Source organism: Zeugodacus cucurbitae, chromosome 3 (genome assembly GCF_028554725.1).
Source record: "Zeugodacus cucurbitae isolate PBARC_wt_2022May chromosome 3, idZeuCucr1.2, whole genome shotgun sequence".
NCBI lineage: Eukaryota > Metazoa > Arthropoda > Insecta > Diptera > Tephritidae > Zeugodacus > Zeugodacus cucurbitae.
The window spans coordinates 67,192,108-67,212,055 of record NC_071668.1 but is presented as its reverse complement, the minus strand read 5'-3'; the positions used below and the strand labels follow the sequence as shown (position 1 = coordinate 67,212,055).

The 19,948-nt window shown below is 38.8% G+C and overlaps 1 protein-coding gene across 3 annotated transcripts in view; it reads right to left on the bottom strand.

Moving 5' to 3' along the window:
* Nucleotides 1-19,948, bottom strand: part of LOC105220226 (uncharacterized) — a 275,549-nt gene that overhangs the window by 139,601 nt on the left and 116,000 nt on the right. For all 3 annotated transcript variants that reach the window (XM_054228123.1, XM_054228124.1, XM_054228125.1), the window contains 4 exons: nucleotides 19,715-19,924; nucleotides 17,112-17,367; nucleotides 1,384-1,488; nucleotides 216-1,276 (listed from right to left, as the gene is read on the bottom strand). In XM_054228123.1, the coding sequence (XP_054084098.1) occupies nucleotides 456-1,276; nucleotides 1,384-1,488; nucleotides 17,112-17,367; nucleotides 19,715-19,924 (1,392 nt within the window). In that variant the 3' untranslated portion in view covers nucleotides 216-455. The remainder of the gene's footprint in view (nucleotides 1-215; nucleotides 1,277-1,383; nucleotides 1,489-17,111; nucleotides 17,368-19,714; nucleotides 19,925-19,948) is intronic.

Below are 19,948 nucleotides of genomic sequence, written 5' to 3'. Positions count from 1 at the left end.
TGTACAAAAAAAAAAAAACGGAAATTGTTAGTTCTTTCGCCATCATATGTTTCCTATAGAGGACGCTGCTAAATATAACCTACATTACATTGCTACTCCTGCTCACCATATGAAAATTACGACTACACTGTAAGTCAATTAAAAATCTTAAAACACCATACACTACAATCTATAAACTTAATTATAAGAAAAAAGGAACAAAAACAAAAACTTACATTACTAGAAGCCTTATAAATTTGCGCTTAATGGCTGCTCGTTGAAACTCATTATCTGTCTATCTTGCATCCGCGCTACCAAGCGTTGACCGCACAATTCACATTTAACACGAAACATACAGTTATACTGGCTATCTGCTACATACATACGCACACACATTTATCTCGCTGTGTACACTCTGCTGCGCACATGGCGACTGGGTCCATTTAAAATGGAAATTTCCAACCGATATCCCGCAATCAGCGCAAATCGGTGCCGTAGAGACGTCCACCACTGCCACCTCTACCACCACCAGCACCAACACCACCACCACCACCAACGGCATCGCCATCATCACCATTTGTATACTCATTAACACTGCCATTACGACTTTCATAGTCGTCTTCGCCCTCATCCGTCGCATTGGCGTAATCGCTGCTGCAACCATCGTCCAGCAGCGTCACCTTCGGCGGTGGGTGATGATGTTGCGTATACTGTTGATGTTGTTGCAACTGCTGTTGTTGTTGTTGTTGGTAGTGATGTTGCTGTTGCTTTTGCGGACTTTGCGTGCATTGCGGCGAACATTGTGTTTGCTGGTGGTGTTGTTGTTGATGATGTTGTTGTTGCTGATGCTCCATATACGCAGCAGAGCTCTCATTCTCCAGCAACGCACTGCCGCCGACGACACCGCCTTCATTGACCGCAATCGTTATATTACAACCACTCGAGTGATGCACATTGCCGTGACTGCCAGCGGCCGCTGCCGCCTCACGCAACTGCTGCGCGGCCAATATTTGTGCAGCGCGTGCACTGAGATTGGGTGTGCGTACGCCGGGTGGCATTTGCGCGGACGCCACACTAATTGTGGGCGGTACATTTAACGCGGCGCGGCTACCCGAATGACTGCCGCTGATGCTGTCCGTGCTGCCAACACCAGCACCAACGCCGCTGCTGAGACAGTGATGGGCGCCCGTGATGTGGTAGGGCGCTTGCGTATGGTGCAATTGTACACCGTTATGAGTGCCATCGGCGCCGGGCAAATGTTGCGGCGCCAACTGCAACGCGTGATGATCTTTACATTCTAAAGGAAGAGAGTGAGAGCATAAATAGAGAGTGAAGTAGGGTATATAACAAGTAGAGAAGAAAGCAAAAGTATGCGGCATATTAATTATAAGTCTTTGACCTTACCTAATGGCGCTAACAGCTTAGGTTGCAGTGGCAGCATAAAGTCATGTCCTGTTGTGGCCGCACGCGGCTGCAAACTCTGCACCGGCGGCACGCTCAAGTAATCCGCTAATGATTTGCGAAACAAATTGAGAAAAGAGCAGATAAATACGGAGAAAATTAGTAGAGGGGAGAACTCTAACTTGTCTAAATAACTTATTTGTGAATTAGCAATCAATTATTAATTATTAGAAATTTGAAAAATTATTTTCTAACCTTAAATAATGTGAAGAGAGAAGTGGAAATGTTTCAGTGCAAAAAAATGATTACAGTCAGATTTTGATAACAACTACTACATTTAAGTGATTATCATATATATGAATATATTTAATAATATATATTGACAAACCTCTACAACTCCATTTTAGATATTCGCATGCTTAACCAATTATAGTATTATTGTAACTACTTACCTGTTCGACGATGAACTGAAGATTTATACTCGAAAAACACGAAATATCAAATAAAAAAACACAAGTTAAGGAAGCAAGTGAATCTAAAGTACAATCTTCCTAGAAAATTTTTACTTATTAGTACTAAAGAGAATTCAGATATTAACAACAAATCGAAGACAAACGATTACTACGTTGCTTAAAGGTGTCCACTGAATAGTATATTCGATATTGTAATGCATACAAATAATGTTCACTTTGGAAGAAGGTATTATTAAGCAGAAGGACAAAATCCACACAAAATTTCCAAAGGCGAAAAAAATGTTATATCCGTTAAGCAATACTCTTTTCGATGGTGAACATTGGATGTTCCAATAAGATTCTGCTCCAGCGTACACAAGGTAAAACTACGCAGCAGCGGCTTAAAATATTCCTCAAAATTATTTCAAAATGTCATCTGGAAGTCCAGATTAGAATCCATTGGACTACTGTTTTCGGTCAGAGTTGGAGTACATATCCTATCGAGGATGTTTCAGAAGACTTTCGAAATCTTGAGTCAATGAAATGAAATCAAATACTTGCATGTTTTTAATGGAAGAGTACATAAAAATATTTGCGAAATGCCTGCATCAACCTCCGCTTCCAAACTGAAGAAGAAGTTTATTTTCTTATGAGGTAGAAGAGAAGAGATATAACTATGTGCATGAGAGAGCTGTAAATCAACTTTATGAAATTGATTTAAATGTTTGAATTTCCTTTATCTTCGCATTTTGAATATGTCAATATCGGAGTAAACGAAATCTCAAATAATTTTGTTATAATATTTTAATAAATTAACATCAACACAAGTCAATTTGATTTAATTGATTTCAGAAAGTCGAAAATAAGTCCAATAAGTACATCACTTTGTGAATATAATGAAAAGCTTCTATATTATTTGTAATTCGAATGAAGTGAAATCAAATTCAATAGAAGAAAATTGAACTCAATTCGAGTATTGAGCTGAGTTAATTCAATCCGAATTAAACAATAGGGAAGGAAAAATGCCACATTTGAAAATCAAGAGAGATAAGAGAAAAGAGTGATGAATGAGAAAAAGACTCTGGCATCTAGTCGAGTGCAGGCTAGTGCAGCTATGACTTAAGTCAGCGTATGTAAAATTATTTAAGTCAACAAGAGTTGAACCAATATAGGTAATTCAACAACAAAATAAAGTCCAGTGGACCTGAAACTGAATCAATGAACTGAAATGGCGTAGGAACTGCTTTAAGCGATTATAGCCGAAAATTGAGTCATATGTAGAAGTTGGAGTATGGAGTCATATGTGGAAGTACACGCAAGTGAGGAAAGCTTCTGATTGCCATTCACTTGGGAGCGGCCAGCAACGATTCTTTTGCATATGACTCAAGCAGCTCACGACTTCCGGTTTTAGACCAAGTATCCTCTGGGTAGCCAACAGACATCCGTTTGAAGGCGAGCTAAAGTGAGAAGGCGAAGCCCGCGTAGGGTTTGGGTTGTGCATAGGGTTTGGGACCCACTACATAAAAAATACCTCCCTAATGAAATAATAAATAAGTAATTAAATAAATACAGAGAGATTAATATCCATTTAATTTAATTAAAAAAATCAGTAGATCTAATTGAAGTCAGTTTAAGTCCAATAGAGTTAAATAGAAGTAAAATTCGTCACGTCAAATTAAATAATTGGTTTTTCATTCAAACTTTAAATTTTGCATCACGTTTCCTAGAATGCTTTCGATACAAGAAATTAACACCATTTAACCAAAAAAAAAAAAAAAAAAAAAAAAAAAAGCCCGGTAATTGCATTTCTTGCACAGTCATTTCGACATTATTTGCGCATGCATACTTAATTTGTAGTAAAAAATAAGAAAAACAAGAAAAAGTAAATGAAAATAAACAGAAAAAGAAAATAAAAGAAAAGAAAAACAAAAACATATACAAACAAGTGAAATAAACAGTGTTAATGAGGCAAACCATGTTGACAGCAGCCGAGAATTCTGCGAAAAAATCACGAACCAGCGGTAGCGCTTTAAGAAAGAAAAATGAGGAAAAACAAAGAGGAATGTAAATAAAAACAAAGCGCAGATAAATACGAGTGCAATAAACAAACAAACATTGCGGAAATTAGTAAAACAGGGCGAGAATGCAAATAAGCCAAAGTTGGGCGTACAAAAGTCAACAAGCTACAGAGCGGGAGAAGGCTCTGCAGATTGGAGGAATACAAATAAGAAAAACCGACCGCTGCTGGTATTTTATTGCGAGCTAAATAAGCAGAAAAGGCCAATTCTAGTCGAAAAAAAGAAGAAATAAAGCAGCTAATTAAGACATCAACAGGGATGTTGGCTATGGATGCCAGTGCAGATAGCGCCAGTAACGAGCTTACAAACTTCTATTTTCACTTTTTTCGTTTGTGTTACGTTTTTCTCCTCTCTCTTCCTCACATTTTCTATTACTTTTATTGTTCGCACCGCAATCATTTGTACCGCACATTAATCACGTGACAGCAACAATATGTTGCTGCCGGCATGCCACACAGTTGGATGTCATATTTGTCAAACACGAAATGACTAGCGGACATCTTGTGTCGTGTCGAAGTGTCGCATAGTGGCGCATAGAGACATACATAGTAGCGCCGCTGCTCCGCCAATGCCGAGCAACAATGCGTTCGAGCGAATTGCGAATTGTTCGCCGAAAGGCAGCTGACATTTGAAGGAAGTAGGAAGCGAGCATACTATGGGCGAATGAAAGTAATTTGTCATGACGATGAGCGTTCGTGTAAAGTCGAAATTGCTGGTGTAGTAGAGCAGGAAATACGCAGAAAAGGTTGGTCAGTTGGAATTTAATTAAAACTTTGCCGACACGTGTTTGCAGTTAGACATGGTGCGTGCAAGAAGTCAGCCAACAATTGGTGGAAGAAATGAATAGTCTCGGTGAATGTGATGCGTGGGAATTGAAGAAAGAATATGTGTAGGCATGATTTAATGAAATGGTAGCGCCTTAAAACTTATTCGCATATACTATTTGTCAACTGTATAGATGATGTGAAAATCTCCTCCTTTAAGGTTGAATGTTCGTGGTAATGATTTCCTAAAAAGTCCACGGTAGTTTTTTCTGATAAACTTCTTATCTTCTCAATTAGTATTTTGCACACATTACGCTCTCTCTCTCTCTCTCTTTCATTAATCCACCAACTGCTACAACATTACACACTTCTGATAAAACGTCTAGATATGGATGAGCTTGAAATGCTCGATCGAGTAATCGAAAATTGGACTCAACAGATGGACCATCTGAGACGTAGCCGCGGCCAACATTTGAAAGAGATCATCTTTAAAAAAAATAAATGCCAAATAATGTTTTTTCGAAAGATAATAAAAATTTCCATTAAATTTCGATTTGCTGTGTTTTCTTTTTCTTTAAAAAGTAGTGTGCCTCAAAATAGATCACCCTTCAGAATGAGCTTGTGCTCTACATATTAAAAGGACTACTTTTGGGAACACTGTAGAAACTTTGCAGGGTTACGACAGCTTTTTGCACATGGTAGGATCTGAAGAAAACATCTGAAATGTTGAGAATAACGAAACGTCAGCTCTAAGCTTTGGTTGGTGACCTAAGTTCAAATTATATTAAGTTTAAGATTCAGCGACTCAGCCGAGTCCAAGACTCGTTAAATATATATCTAACCATCCAAAAACATTTAAATTTTACACGATCTGATCTGATCGAATAAAATAGTCTAATAACAATTACAAAGTAACCACCAACACAACATTATCACTATCACCTAATAATTGCTTTGATAAACCAAATAAGACTGCGATGGACTGCACTACCATCAGTAGTGAACTAAAAAAATAAGTTCTTCTTGTTGTTATTGTTGTTGCCTTTAACTAAATAACTCATTGAAGTGAAAGCAAACAGCCAACGGCGACATTACATGACCCTACTTCGAAGTGATGCGACCAGACTGCAAGTGCCACAGCTCACTTGCAGCTATCCCTTGTGCCGCACACGCTCCTGTGGCGCGCTTGAAATGGCTGTGGACCTCGTTGAAGTGTTGAAAATAATTGGCAAATGTCAACAGCGGAGCCACGCTGTGAGCAACAAACTCACTGAGCAAGTCTCACTTTTCAGGATGAACATGGGGTAATGGTGGGAGCTGAGAAAGGCCAAAAGCGCTATATTAGTACCAAAATAAAAGCAACAACATGCAGTAGTATTTGCTGTTACACTGACTGTTCAGCACAGTGACCACTTGTAGGGGCTGATAACGAGCAGCTGGTTGGCTGCAACAACAAAAATAACTGAAATATATTGTAAAAGCAACAACAAAACTAACAACCAATAGAAGAAAAACAACAACAACAAAAACAAAAATTTTGTAAGCGCAACAACAAAACCAACAACCAAAGGAGAAAAAAACAACAGCAACAAAAATAACAAGTAAAGAACGGCTAAGTTCGAGTGCAACCGAACATTTTATGCTCTCGCAATTTATTGAACAAATTTTATTAAGACAACACACAAATTTAACCATAAATTCGGCATAAAGGTTAACCGATTTCATTCATTTTCACCAACAAGGTGCACCACATATATCCAAGACTATACGCTCACTTAATTTTGCTAAGATATCTCACATATTAACCAATACATATATGCGGAATAAAACCCACCGTATTTTTGAAAAACCTATAATTAGGTATATGGGAACTAGGAGATATTATGACCCGATTTTAACCATTTTTGGTACAGAGACACACTATTAAATGAAAACAATTTCCTATGAATTACATTAAATTATCTAAGAGATTTACCCATATTTTCGGTTAAAATTTACCCAAAAGCACTGACTTCAACATTTTCGATATCTGGGGCCTTGAAAAGTTATAGTCCGATTTCGACAATTTTTTTCACAAGTGATGCCACGGATCATATACAGTATTTGTGTAAAGTTTTATTCCGCTATCTTCATTGGTTCCTTATGTATATCTTATAAAGTGAAGGAATCAGATGGAATTCAAAATTGAGTTATATGGAAAGTTGTCGTGGTTGTGAACCGATTTCATCCATTTTACACACATGTCATCAGGGTGTCAAGAAAATATTATATACCCAATTTCATTGAAATCTGTCGAGTAGTTCCTGAGATATGGCTTTTGACACATAAGTGGGCGATGCCACGCCCATTTTTCATTTTGTAAAAAAATCTGAGTGCAAGAAGCTGCAGCTCTGGTATTTATTTTGTAAAATTTAGTGTTTCTGACGTGTGTCGTTAGTGAGTTAACGCACTTTTAGTAATTTTCAACATAACCTTTGTATGGGAGGTGGGCGTGATTAATATCCGATTTCTTTAATTTTTGGACTGTATTAAGAAGTGGCTACAAGAAACGACAGAAATTTTGGTTTATATAGCTTCATTGGTTTACGAGATATGTACAAAAAACTTAGTCAAGGGTGGGACCACGCCCACTTCCCCAAAAATATTACATCCACAAATGCCCCTTTATAGTGCGATCCTTCATACCAAATCTGAATAGCTTAATTTATGGCTTAGTTATGGCACTTCATGTGTTTTCGGTTTTCGCCATTTTGTGGGCGTGGCATTGGACCGATTTCGCCTATTTTCAAGAATTTTAAGAGTGCTAAGGAATATGTGTTCCTAGTTTCATTAAGATATCTCAATTTTTATTCAAGTTATCGCTTGCACGGACAGACGGACGGACAGACATCGGGATTTCAACTCCACTCGTCATCCTGATCATTTATATATATATGGGGTTATATCCATATCTAACTCTCTTATTTCTGGGTGACACAAGCAACCGTTATGTGAACAAAACTTTTTTGAGAGAGTATAAAAATGTTATAGTAACAAAAACAACACTAATTGCTAGAATTATTAAAATAGCAACAAAAACAAGTAAGCAACAAAAACATCAGCAATATCAACTATAATAAAAATACCAATAACAACAACAAATCCACATTGCTGTAAGTCATAGTCGCTATATTCTCGCCATTAAATATCGTTGCATATCACCAGGCGCCATAGCGTCGCGTCGCACCAAAATGAAAATGTGCATAGTTTCTGTTCTGCCGCTTCACTTTTTAGCAATTTTCCGCCATTTTACGTCATAATTTAATGCAAAAATTTTTAAGTTACATTGTGCGAGTCAAGAGTGGACATTAAAATTTTAATAGCAAACGAGACCAGGAATATTTACAGAATGGCTGTAATTGGTGACAAAGTGTGGGCACAGCAGACTGCCAGTCTCCAAACAAGTGTGTGTATGCGTGTCTGTGACTTACTATATTACACAGAGTTGCAGCAATTTGCGTTCGGCGCTTTGGTAGGTGTTTACCGCGCCGAGCTTCTGACTCCGAAAGGCCCTTCATGACTAAATGGTATATTTAAAATTTAGTTTAATTGAAATGCATAAAATTTTATGCAACTACCAGAGTCTGGACGCACACACACACACAGTCATTGGTGGACCGTCCGTGCAATATTCTGTTGCCGACGCAACCAAAATATTTTGCTCTGGTTTGCAATGCATTTTCGAGACTTTTGCGTTGAAATTGAAAAAGTTTTTCCATTTAACGCAGATTACCGTAATAGTTGCTGTTGCTGAGCGGCCGGAATGTTGTCCAAATGAGCGCACACAAACATATATACAGATATATACACAGAGTATATGTTGGCTAGCTGCTGTTTAGTGTCGCCCATATTTCGGTTCATAAGCGGCCATATGCCTTAGCTTCCACTGATACACCATTACATTGCTCTGTTCACCGACGCTGTTGCGCTACTTCAAATGCTGTACATTAATGAGTTAATAAGTTTGCCCAAAAATGCCGCCATTTTGGGCGATTGTTAGCGCAAAGCAATCAAAAGTGGCTAAAAAGAAAAGGCAAAACTAAATTATGGCGAAAGCAAATAAGGTATGTCTGACAGAGGACTCAACCGAAATGGCAGAGACTCTACTGTCGTCGTTATTGAGCTGGAACTTGTATTACAAGCAGACGAGGAAGCAATCAAGTGAAGATGATGTCGGAGTACCATGTTAGAGCCTATGGAATCTGGATATAGTTCTGACGTACCAACTTTCTATTTTTAAAAAGAGGTCGTCCTATCTATAAGAAGTTACAACATACCACAAAGACTCTAAGCGTAAGTCCTAAATCTCGGTCGTTAGAAGATAATCCAAACGTATACTGTCGATGAATGTCTAGAAGTCTTTGTACTACTTTACAAGAGATGTTGATCGATAAGGTTTGGAATTTTTCACTTAAAGTACTGTGATAAACCGAATTGTACTGCAAATTACCAACGATATCTTATGAAAATGTCAGTTTTCCAGAAAGTACAAAGATCTTCCACTTGTGGCTCACTTCAGCGAATGATGGAAGCTTCGAAAGCTTTATCGTCAAGCTGTAGTCTAACTTATAGTTTCATAAAAGACGTTTGCCGAGAAACCTGCTGTCGACGAATGGTGTGGTAGTCTACTTTGTTGCATTGAGAAATCTTCCATAATAAAGAAAGAGGCGTTTACACACGCGGTCCACTTCAATGGATGAAACGAACGAAAAATCACAAAAGCTCGAGTAAAGCCTTGATCCTCACGAAATAACTCTACGAAGAACCTTAGTTACCGACTTGAGTTTCATAAAACATACTGAGAGCTAGTATGGTTTCAATGCCACTAAGAACCGAATTAGAAGCGAAAACGTGTGGTTCTGAAGCCAACCAAACTCCAGGTGTCAGCGACCCCGAGAGCCCTCGAGTAACGAGTTTCAAGCGATTTCGATGAATTTTTCAAAAATCGTCCGCCATATTGTGTCCGCCATTTTCAATTGGTAAAACCGATACCGAATTCGTCATTTGAGACTCCAAGAACCCCCGAGTAACGAGTTTCACGAGTATCCGAGGATTTTTTTAAAACGATGTGCGCCATATGATGGGGTTAAATGCACCTCGGATTCGGATTCAGCAACCCGAAAACATAAGGTACACATAGTAAGACCTCTAGTTCAAAAACAATTTTTTTTGTTTGGCTTATGATGAACGACGTCTCTGATGATACTTAAAACTTCTCCGGTAATCGTCCGACTTATATTCAATATTTTTGATCGGTTGCTTTCGGAATTCAGGCAATGATCGTTAGACCGAGAATAAATCAATCGCCCTTTGAATATCTGTTCCAACTAAGTCGTCCTCACCTATGGTTAAGCATTGTAAAATCCACCAGAACCTCAGAATAGTGAAAACTCGCTAAATATTTCAACAAAACAAGTATACTTTTCTGCGACGCATTGGGAATGGGTATAAATAAGGCCACCAAAAACTAGCAAAGAATCATAAAAATTTATGTACATCTATATATATCCCAACAACTCAATCTTTGTGCTCTGCAAAGTGCTTCTTCTTCTACTTAAAACTTTAAATTGAGATGTGTAATTATCCAAAAGTAAATTTTAAACTTTTCAACCAAAAAGCAAGCACTAAGTGGAGCAAAGTAAAGTAAAAAGTGTGTAGTTTATCTAGTGAAATGAGCAATACAGTTCAACTGACGCACGGATGCACAAGTGAGTGAGCGAGTGAGTGCATAAGTAAAAGAGCGTGTGAGTAAGTGAGAAAGTGAGTAGTCGAGTAAGTAACTGTGCCGACTGATTGATTTTGTACGTCGCTGTGGCACAGCTGCACAAATTATTTATGAAGAACTTTCTGTCATTTTCATAGACAGCAAGAAGGAAAGAAAGAAAAAACTGAAACTAATAACTTTTTCGTATTCGTTGAGACGTTTTGGGAGCGCCGCAGACTCAAGTGCGATACAAGTTAAAATAAATTGTAGTGAAAACTTAAAGTTGACTTTATGTGCATTGCGTTTCACTCGCCTGACACTTGCACCCACGCTGCCTGCCATTAGTGTGACTGCGCGTGAAGGAGATGAGCGTAGATGAGATGCACGTGTTGTGCGTAAAGCAATTACTGTTGTCAAAAATGAAAGATTCGAAAAGTTTAAGTTGCGGTTGGGAAAATATAAATCATTAGAAATAAGTTGAACTGGAGAGAGTGCTATTAATTGGAAGTCAAATATAGACATAGAGTACAGAGAATAGTGAGAATTTTTTGTACTTCAATTGGTGTGACCTCGTCTTAGGCAAAGTTTTTTAAATGATTGCCACGCACACTTTATTCACGCCTTATTTTTAAACAATTTTTTTGGCAGATAAACAGGATCCCAAGTATAGAAAAATTAAGGAACTTTTCCCTCATCTGAAATTGATATATACTGTTAACTCATATTACTCTCTTCAACTCTTTATGTAATTAGTGCCCCGATTGGGAGCGGAGACTTAAACATTTCGACGACTTCTTTATAAAGCAGTTTTAAGCATTATATTGTTCTCACAGACAATATTAAAGTACAACTCCATACTAGGCTTGGCCACTTCTTTGCTCGCGGCACATATTCAGCTTAAGATAAATATTGCTGCATAAAGCGCTGAATGCTGGAATAGTACTAACGTAGATATTTTTTTTTTTTAATTTGTATCTTCAGAGCAATTATCCTCCAGCATATCGGCAAAAGGTCTCTGGTGTGGTAAGACAGCAGTGGAGGATGTCGCTAGAAATAGGCGACTTCAATTTTACTGGGAGCCAGGTCACAAGGTCATAGAGGGTAACGAGGTAGTGGACGGTAGTGAAGAGGCGTAAAACTATCATCTGAAAGCATGATCAACGTAGATAAATCTATGCACTGTCTATATGATGATCTAGACAGAAACTTGGTAAAAAAGTTCAAAGCGCGCTGGAAGAATCTACCGGTATGCAAAATCGCTAAAGTTATGTGTATGGGGGTAGATAAGAAGTACACGAGACTTCTATTGACGCTCGATAGAAGGAAATATTGGAATGTGGTTGGCATACTCACTGTCTTGTGGCGGCTACAAGACGAAGCTGATAGATCGCGAAGACCGCAGAATATGTCAAGATCATGGTACCAGAAAAACAATGGAGCACCTCTTGTGTGAGTGTCCTGCATTATGAAGACAATGGCTTCAGCATTTGGGGGCTACACATTACGTTAATCTGGAAGAGATTTCGTTACTGAAGCCACAAAGCCTTTTGAGATTCGCGTCAAACGCAGGCTTCCTAAAGGATGATTACTGGTATCGTAAAAGACGGGTGGCTTTCTAGCCTACCCGTTTAACCTAACCTAACCTATCTTTAGATAGAATAGATTCCCAGAGTCAGCGTCGCTCATAGTTGCCCTCTTAAAAAGAGATTGAACCAGAATCCTCTTTTTTATATTAAATTCGTGTTTAGTAAAGCATAAAGGAGATGAATTCAAATTATTTTCACTTATTCTCCGAATAAATTGTCAAGTTTAGGCCTTTAGGAGGGTTTTAGATTTGCCGAGATTACTCCACAGGACCTCGGATAACCTTAAAAGAGTATATTTAATGAGTTATTGAGAGCTCCATGATCTCAATGTAATTTGTCAGTTCAGTTCTCTTTGAAGACCAGTTCTCTTGAAACTAGAAATCACTAAACAAGTTGAGATCTATAACAATCAAAATTTTACTAAATAATGAATTCTCCTTTTTTTGCTATTTCAGAGAGAGTTTTTCCTCTTCTTTAAGGGAAATACCAAGTATATCAGTGCAAGAAAAAATGGAAAAATGCAAACAATGGAGAATAATTTATGCATAAACTTTACACACAGTCAGGCTGAGTAAAGCCTATATAGACTTCCTTAATTGAGAAAATATTCAAAAGAGAATAATCAAAAAGGCATTTAAGCAATTTACATAAAAAAGCACTAAAGCTTATTGTGGGTACATTTCACTTTCATGCCTCTTATATGTAAAAAAAAAAAATTAAAAAATGAAAAATAAATTTAAATTGATTCGGTAAGCTTTGAAATGGGTACAAAGGGTTAAAAGAGAGAGAAGAGTGCAAAGAGAACAATTTAAAAAATTCAACAAAGGAAAATATGAAAAAAAAGCATAAAATATGCTTAGCAAAGGACATGCTGACGCAATATTAAATAATAAGTATATGCATATATATATATTTACAACAATAGCAATACTAAATACACATAGCCAAACACGCACACACACACAAACTTACAGCTTATAACCGCTGGGCCGCCGCCGCTGGTCAACATTAGCGATGTCTGCGCGGTTGCCGACGTTGAACCTGACGGATGATTTGGCAATGGTGAGGGCATCCTCGCAGCACCGCATGTGGCACCGGCCGTAGCGGCGGTCAAAGGCACTGGTTGTTGCCCCGGCATGTTGAGGCCTATCACATTAACGCCATTCATGCTGCCTGCATGATTCAAGCATACGCGTACAAATACAATAATACAATAAATACAGAATTACAACAATACACGGCCAAGGCGAGCAGTATAAATCACATATACATATATTTATATACGCAAAAACAACAACAATGTTAAAGTATACAAAAGCAAGAAAAGAAGAATAATATGAGTACGTGTATAACGGTAGTAATTTTTCGGTACAGACAAATATAGTTCTTCAAAAGTTCATCAGTATGTAAGTATGGAATGTGTGTACAGTGGCCAAAAAGTATTTATAAGGATCTTAAATGCCTTCTCGTAGGGTCAACTTACTCTAAGAACTTAATAGAGAAACTTTAAGAGAGAATTATTCCACGAATCGTCCCTCTAGTTTATTGCTATAGCCCTAATTAGTCGGTGTAACCTAAGACAAATTTTTCTGCAGTCACTTGAAGTTAATGCAGGGAACTTAATTGAGCTCTTTTTTCTCTTTGACATTAAATAGCGAAGATGTGATCTCAAATATGCTTTTGATAGTTCCACGAGTTGTAATGGATGGTAAATTTACTAACGGTTCACAAGTGAGTTCTTCAAGCGGATATTGACAAAAAGCTTCAAAGACCTGGTCTTTGGTACAATTTTTTTAATCAGGACTGATGCGATTTTTGAATATAAGCTTGAGGTTAACTAGAAGACTAAATGTCATACTTTTGGTCGATCATTCTATATCTTAGAGGGATTAAACTTTACTTTGACTACTACTAGCTAACTCTGAAATCATAAAGGGGAGCTTTTTGGATACAAGTAGTTGTTTAACCTAAATATTTAATATCTATCTTTAGAAGGTACAATCTTCTACAAGAGCGTACAGCTCCTGGCGTACGTCGATGATATTGATATCATCGGAAGCAACAACCGCGCCGTTTGTTCTGCTTTTTCCCGCATGGATAAGGAGGCGAAGCGAATGGGTCTGGAGGTGAATGAGGACAAGACGAAATATCTCCTATCATCAAGCAAACAGTCGGCGCATTCGCGTCTTGGCTCCCACGTCACTGTTGACAGTCATAACTTCGAGGTCGTAGATAATTTCGTATACCTGGGAACCAGCATCAACAACACGAACAATGTCAGCCTCGAAATCCAGCGCAGAATAACTCTTGCCAACAGGTGCTACTATGGACTAAGCAGGCAATTGAACAATAAAGTCCTCTCTCGACGAACCAAAATCAAGCTCTACAAGTCGCTTATCATTCCCGTCCTGCTTTACGGTGCAGAAGCTTGGACGATGTCAACATCAGATGAGATGAGACTAGGAGTTTTCGAGAGGAAAATTTTGCGCAAGATTTATGGTCCTCAGAACATTGGAAACGGCGAATAGCGCAGACGATGGAACGATGAGCTGTACGAGTTATATGACGACATTGACATAGTTCAGCAAATAAAAAGACAGCGGCTACACTGGCTAGGTCATGTTGTCCGAATGGACGAAAACACTCCAGCCCTGAAAGTGTTCGATGCAGTACCCGCCGGAGGAAGCCGAGGAAGGGGAAGGCCTCCACTCCGTTGGAGGGACCAGGTGGAGAGCGACCTGGTTACACTTGGGATCTCCAACTGGCGCCGAACTGCGAAGGAGAGAGAGAGGTGGCGCACTATCGTCGATTCGGCTATAACCGGCTAAACGGTTGCAACGCCAATCACATACATACATCCTTTACAAAGCTTGCTTATATATTTCATGGTAGAAAACTTAATTTTCTCCGGTCTATATGGTAGTACATAATTGAATTACAAGACCATAAATTGGTTCTGCTACTTATGTTTACTTCAAAACCATTCGAAAGCAAATAACCTGTTTTATTATGCCAGAAATAATGATAATGTACCAGTCTAGTTGGTTGAACTTGACATTAAGTATAGTCAAAAAGGAATTGTAATTTTCAAAGCATGTGAGACAAGATATAGATTTTCTAACACCAGTTCATTAAGTACTATTTATTAAAAGACGACTTTTAAGCTTCGAAAGAACGAGTTGTTAATCTCAAGAATCTTTAGTATCAGTAGAAATGGAAATGGAGCGAGAACATGCGAGCCATTAGAGATTTAGCGTAGGACAAATAAATCGAGAATTTTCTAATATATAGGCGATCTCAAGAAGCAATCAAATCCACTGAGATTCATGTATGGTTGAGTAAAAAAGGGGGGTTGCTGTAGTTTGTCGTTTGCGGGGGTCGTCATCAAAAAGGGGGTCCAGGCTTTATTGGTCGTCTCATTGGATCTTGTTTTATATGGCGGATCCCAAACCCAACGCATAACCCTGGTTGGTATTACGTTTATATAGCGAGCCGCTTGACTTATGACAGACGCCCGCTTTCAGCCGCACCTCCTCGTGGACAGACGCTGCGAACCTTGGCGAACCCTTAAACCGAGTATGTCGGAGTGGCCTCACCAAGGCTCCCTCTCTTTTTGCTTCTCGCTGAGTACCATTCGGAGGTGTAGGAATTAAGCATGATAGGTACGCTGCAACTGGATACGCAGAGCAGCTACCACACCCCATTTACATCCGTATGGACATAGTGCGGCGCATAAAAATACAACAGTTGTGCTGGCTTGGAAGTGGAACAGTGGAAGAAACGACTCCAACACGAAAAATATACGACACGGTACCCACTGGCGGCCGACGGAGAAAAGGACGACCGAAACGCAATGCGGAAACGACTGGCGAAGGTTTATGGACGCGGCCAAAATCCGGTTGTAGTGCCAAATTGATGATGATGACGATGCTATAGTTTTATGGAACACCTTCTATTATGAAGTCGGGTACAAGGTTCCGAGGTTGAAGTCTCATATGACCAAATGTAGTCGTCTAATGGAAGTTCATGCTGAACCCAAGAATGTTCTTCTGAATTCAGAGAACCTTTCATCAAAAGCCAAAGCCTAGTAGACGATTTAAAAGTTTGAAAAATTATTTTAAATCATAACGGATGTTAAGAAGCAAATTGATGGAATCGAATATCAAAAATTTAGTCTTTGAGTGCCGAACGAAGTTACTAGGAATCACGAAACACCTATAATAGCACATTGCAGTTAATCAGATCATTTTGCGATCATTGTGGTACATAAATCCGACGAATGTATATATAAAGAACGGATATATGATAAAATGTTTAAAAAAAAATATTGGCCACTGTACATATATACATAATATGTGTGTATATATCAAGTAAGATGGCTATATCCTTGTCACTTTTTTTGCAAAAAATTAAAAGATAAAAATTCACAGCTAAACACACACAACACGTGTACAAATACGAGTATATATGTATAAATGTATACGGAGGAAACGTGTAAAAAATCTGGTTAAATCAACTAAATAAAATCCGCTAAAATAAATATAAGCGGCTTCGGCAAACGTGGCTATATGTATGTATATGTAAGTGGGTTTGCAATATGTATAAGTACAAAGTGGATATGTGAATATGTAAATATGTATAACATATATGTGTGAGCTTCAAAATGGTTCTGTGTAATATAGAGATGTATGAATGTATCCCTATATGCGTACACGAGTTAGTAGGTATATATATTGGTCTGTATGCATGTATGCACATTTGTGTTTTTACAAGATTAGCTGCATTACTGAACGCTTTGAGCGCTCTACACACACACACACACACACCCACAAACACTATAGCTAAACGACACACACAGGAAAATGTAAAATGTAAAATGGAAAATCTTAAGCTGCAAGCTCACTAATGTCGCACTCGTGTCGTGTCGCGGCAGCTTAACAGTTACAAATTGGCATGACATAAAGCCCGCCGATTAACTGTATAAACTGAATAAACTGCATAGGTAAACACACATACACGAGGAGACGTAGTGAGCGCGCCGACCCGTTAGTAGGGACCCGGTGGCAAATACCGAAATTGATACACGAATTTATTTTAATTAAATTTACCGATTTTGGCACCGCCGAAAGGATCCTTGAACATCGTCGTTGTTGTTGCGGCCGGCGTTACCGTCGCTGCGCCATGATGCAGGCCGGCGGCGCTCAACAAATGCCCACCGTGTCCGCCATGATGGCCATGTGGCAGTGAAGTTGTCTGTTTAATGGCGTTCGCACGGCCACGTGTCGGTGGTCCCTGTTCACGTTTGCGACGCGGCTGCTCGACGGGTAGCACACGCCGACGTTTCTTTGGCAGTTTCGAACGTGCCTGGAAGGTAAAAGATACAGAGAGATACAAAAAAGTAAACAAAAAGTTTTAAATTACAAGAATATTTTTATATATATATGTATGTGTGTGTGTGTGCTGACAGCAGCCAACGGCATAATCAATGCCAATGAAAGGGTAATGTTTGCATAAAAAGCCTTTTATATGCGCTGCCTGTTGTATGTAGCAGCTTAAAAGCTGCTGCGCTGGTAATTGAAGTGAAAGTTTATAGTCTGTGCTCGCATATATTTTCATATTCTGTGTGAACTTATTAATTTCGAAGTAGCTCCAAATTGAATGTAACGAGAATAAGTGTGTGTCATAATTTAGACTTGGAAGAGTTAACATAGAAAGAGGCGTTCAAATAACTTAACTTGAACTTATGAGCATGAATTTCAATAAATTTGCATATTTATAGATTAGGTAAGGTTTGAAAATATGCTATGAATATGAATTCCCAAAAAAATGGCAAACAATATATTAGAATTCAAGAAATATGTGAATTACAATAAATATTAAAAGCTCTCTTCCATATGAAGCTCAAAAGCTTGAATACCCTCTGAGTATCATATGGAGGATCTTTTCCCTCGGAGACGCTGTTGTTCTTGAAGTGATATAGTATAGAAAGACATAAGTGTATTCAATGTCAGATTCTAGTCTAGATGGAGACTGACCCAAGAGCAGCTCGGACTTCCACGAGATCGAACTCTCGTTAATATCAGTTTGTTCTAACAAATTCGGTGCGTAAGGAAAGTGGAGGGATACAGAAGAAGAGTTCTTTAGTGATTTTAAGGTGGTATAAATCCTCTCTAAAAGGCAAAAAAAGCACGGAATTTGATTCGAGACGATCTAATATTTTAAAATTAGCTTCGCAGCTTGGACTCTTAGGTTAGGTTAGGTTGTAAGGCTGTTTCCCAAAGGGAAAACACACGTAGACTTTAAAATATAATCCTTTGTGAAGCCTGGATCCCCCTTAGATTAACAAATTAGGAGTCAACAAACCGCCCTGAACCTACTACAAATCCTCAATCCTTAACCTCTATATTCGCTATTTCGCGAGCCTGTTCTAAAACGTGAGATCCAAGAAATCTCTTTCTTGATCTCGCAAAGGCGGGACATTCCAGCAGAAAGTGATGAGACGATTCCATCTCATCCTCCTCCATTCAGTTCAGTTCAGTAGACCTACCGTGGTTAACCTTAGGCCAGAAGGATCTTGCGACTAAGCATGTGTTGGTAACTGACCAGCGCCTAGCCAGCTCAGCCGAAGCCCATCTGTCCAATAGCAGACCGCAGTAACGGTGCTCCTACATGTTTCCATGCTTCTAATAGTGAGTCCGTCGCCCCTGACCTTGCAAGGTCATCAGCCTTACAATTCCCCGCGATTCCGCAGTGGCCAGGAACCCAAACTAGTCTAATTGAAAAGTATAACGATGCCACCGACAGTGAGGATAGGCATTCCTTAACCAACCCTGAGCGCATGTTCAATGAACTCAGAGCTAGTATCGCCGCTCTACTATCTGAGTGGATCACCACCTCCCTAAAGGTTGTAGCTTGGACTCTTACCGAAGCATATCTTAGAAAAGCTTTTCTGGCATACGCGCTCGTTAAGAAGATTTTCTAACAAAAATTTCCTTTAATAAGAACGCTAAAAACTTTGAGGGACAGCCCTGCTTCCGTAGACATCACCTTTGGTGACACTTGTTTCGAGCTAAAACATGAGAGAAACTTGGGACATTTTCGTAGTTAGTCTCGAGATCCGATTACGTCAAAAAGCTCGTTTCGCATTGCTACATATATATAAATGTCTCCATCTCCCCAAGAACAATCTGTAGTGATCTTTATCAAATAGGGGATTCTAGTGGAACCCTAATTGCTTTGTAAGATTATACTTTGATGTCAAAAGAATAGAAAAGAAATGGTGATATAGAACTTGTAACCTTTCGTCACCAAAGTTCCGACTGAACTCAATGAATCCTGAAAGTATCGTTTGAGCCTCTGTATATAGCAACAGAGTTCTGTTTGAGTTGGAAACCTTTGGTATCTTGATGTCTGCCAACTGAAATAGCGGTGTCTAAAATCCCGGTTAGTAAAATCAGACATAATTTCAGTAGGATAGAAGGGTCGTCAAGACCTAATATTGTAATGAATAACAGCTTTGGATTACTGATATGCAAGGGGATGCAAGAGCTTTAGTTAGAAGCCATCCCTCGAATATGGGAAGTTGTAATATGTCATATATAGTACATAGAAAAAGTAATCCAAAACGCACTAAGTAAGTTGTTTGGAGTTCTAACCATAAATACTTAAATTCAATATGTCAATTTTGTACTATTAACACTAATCAACTTACCTGTGTGTGTGAGTAAAACATGGAAAAATTGCTAACGATGACGGGTACCGGCAGTGCTATCGTCAATACGCCAGCAAGAGCACATAGTGCGCCAACAAACATGCCCGGATAAGTTTTCGGCGCCACATCGCCATAACCGACAGTGGTCATGGTGACTATAGCCCACCAGAGACCGAGCGGAATGCTTTTGAACTGGTTTTCAGGGTTGTCCTGAAATTAAAGAGTGTTAAGTTT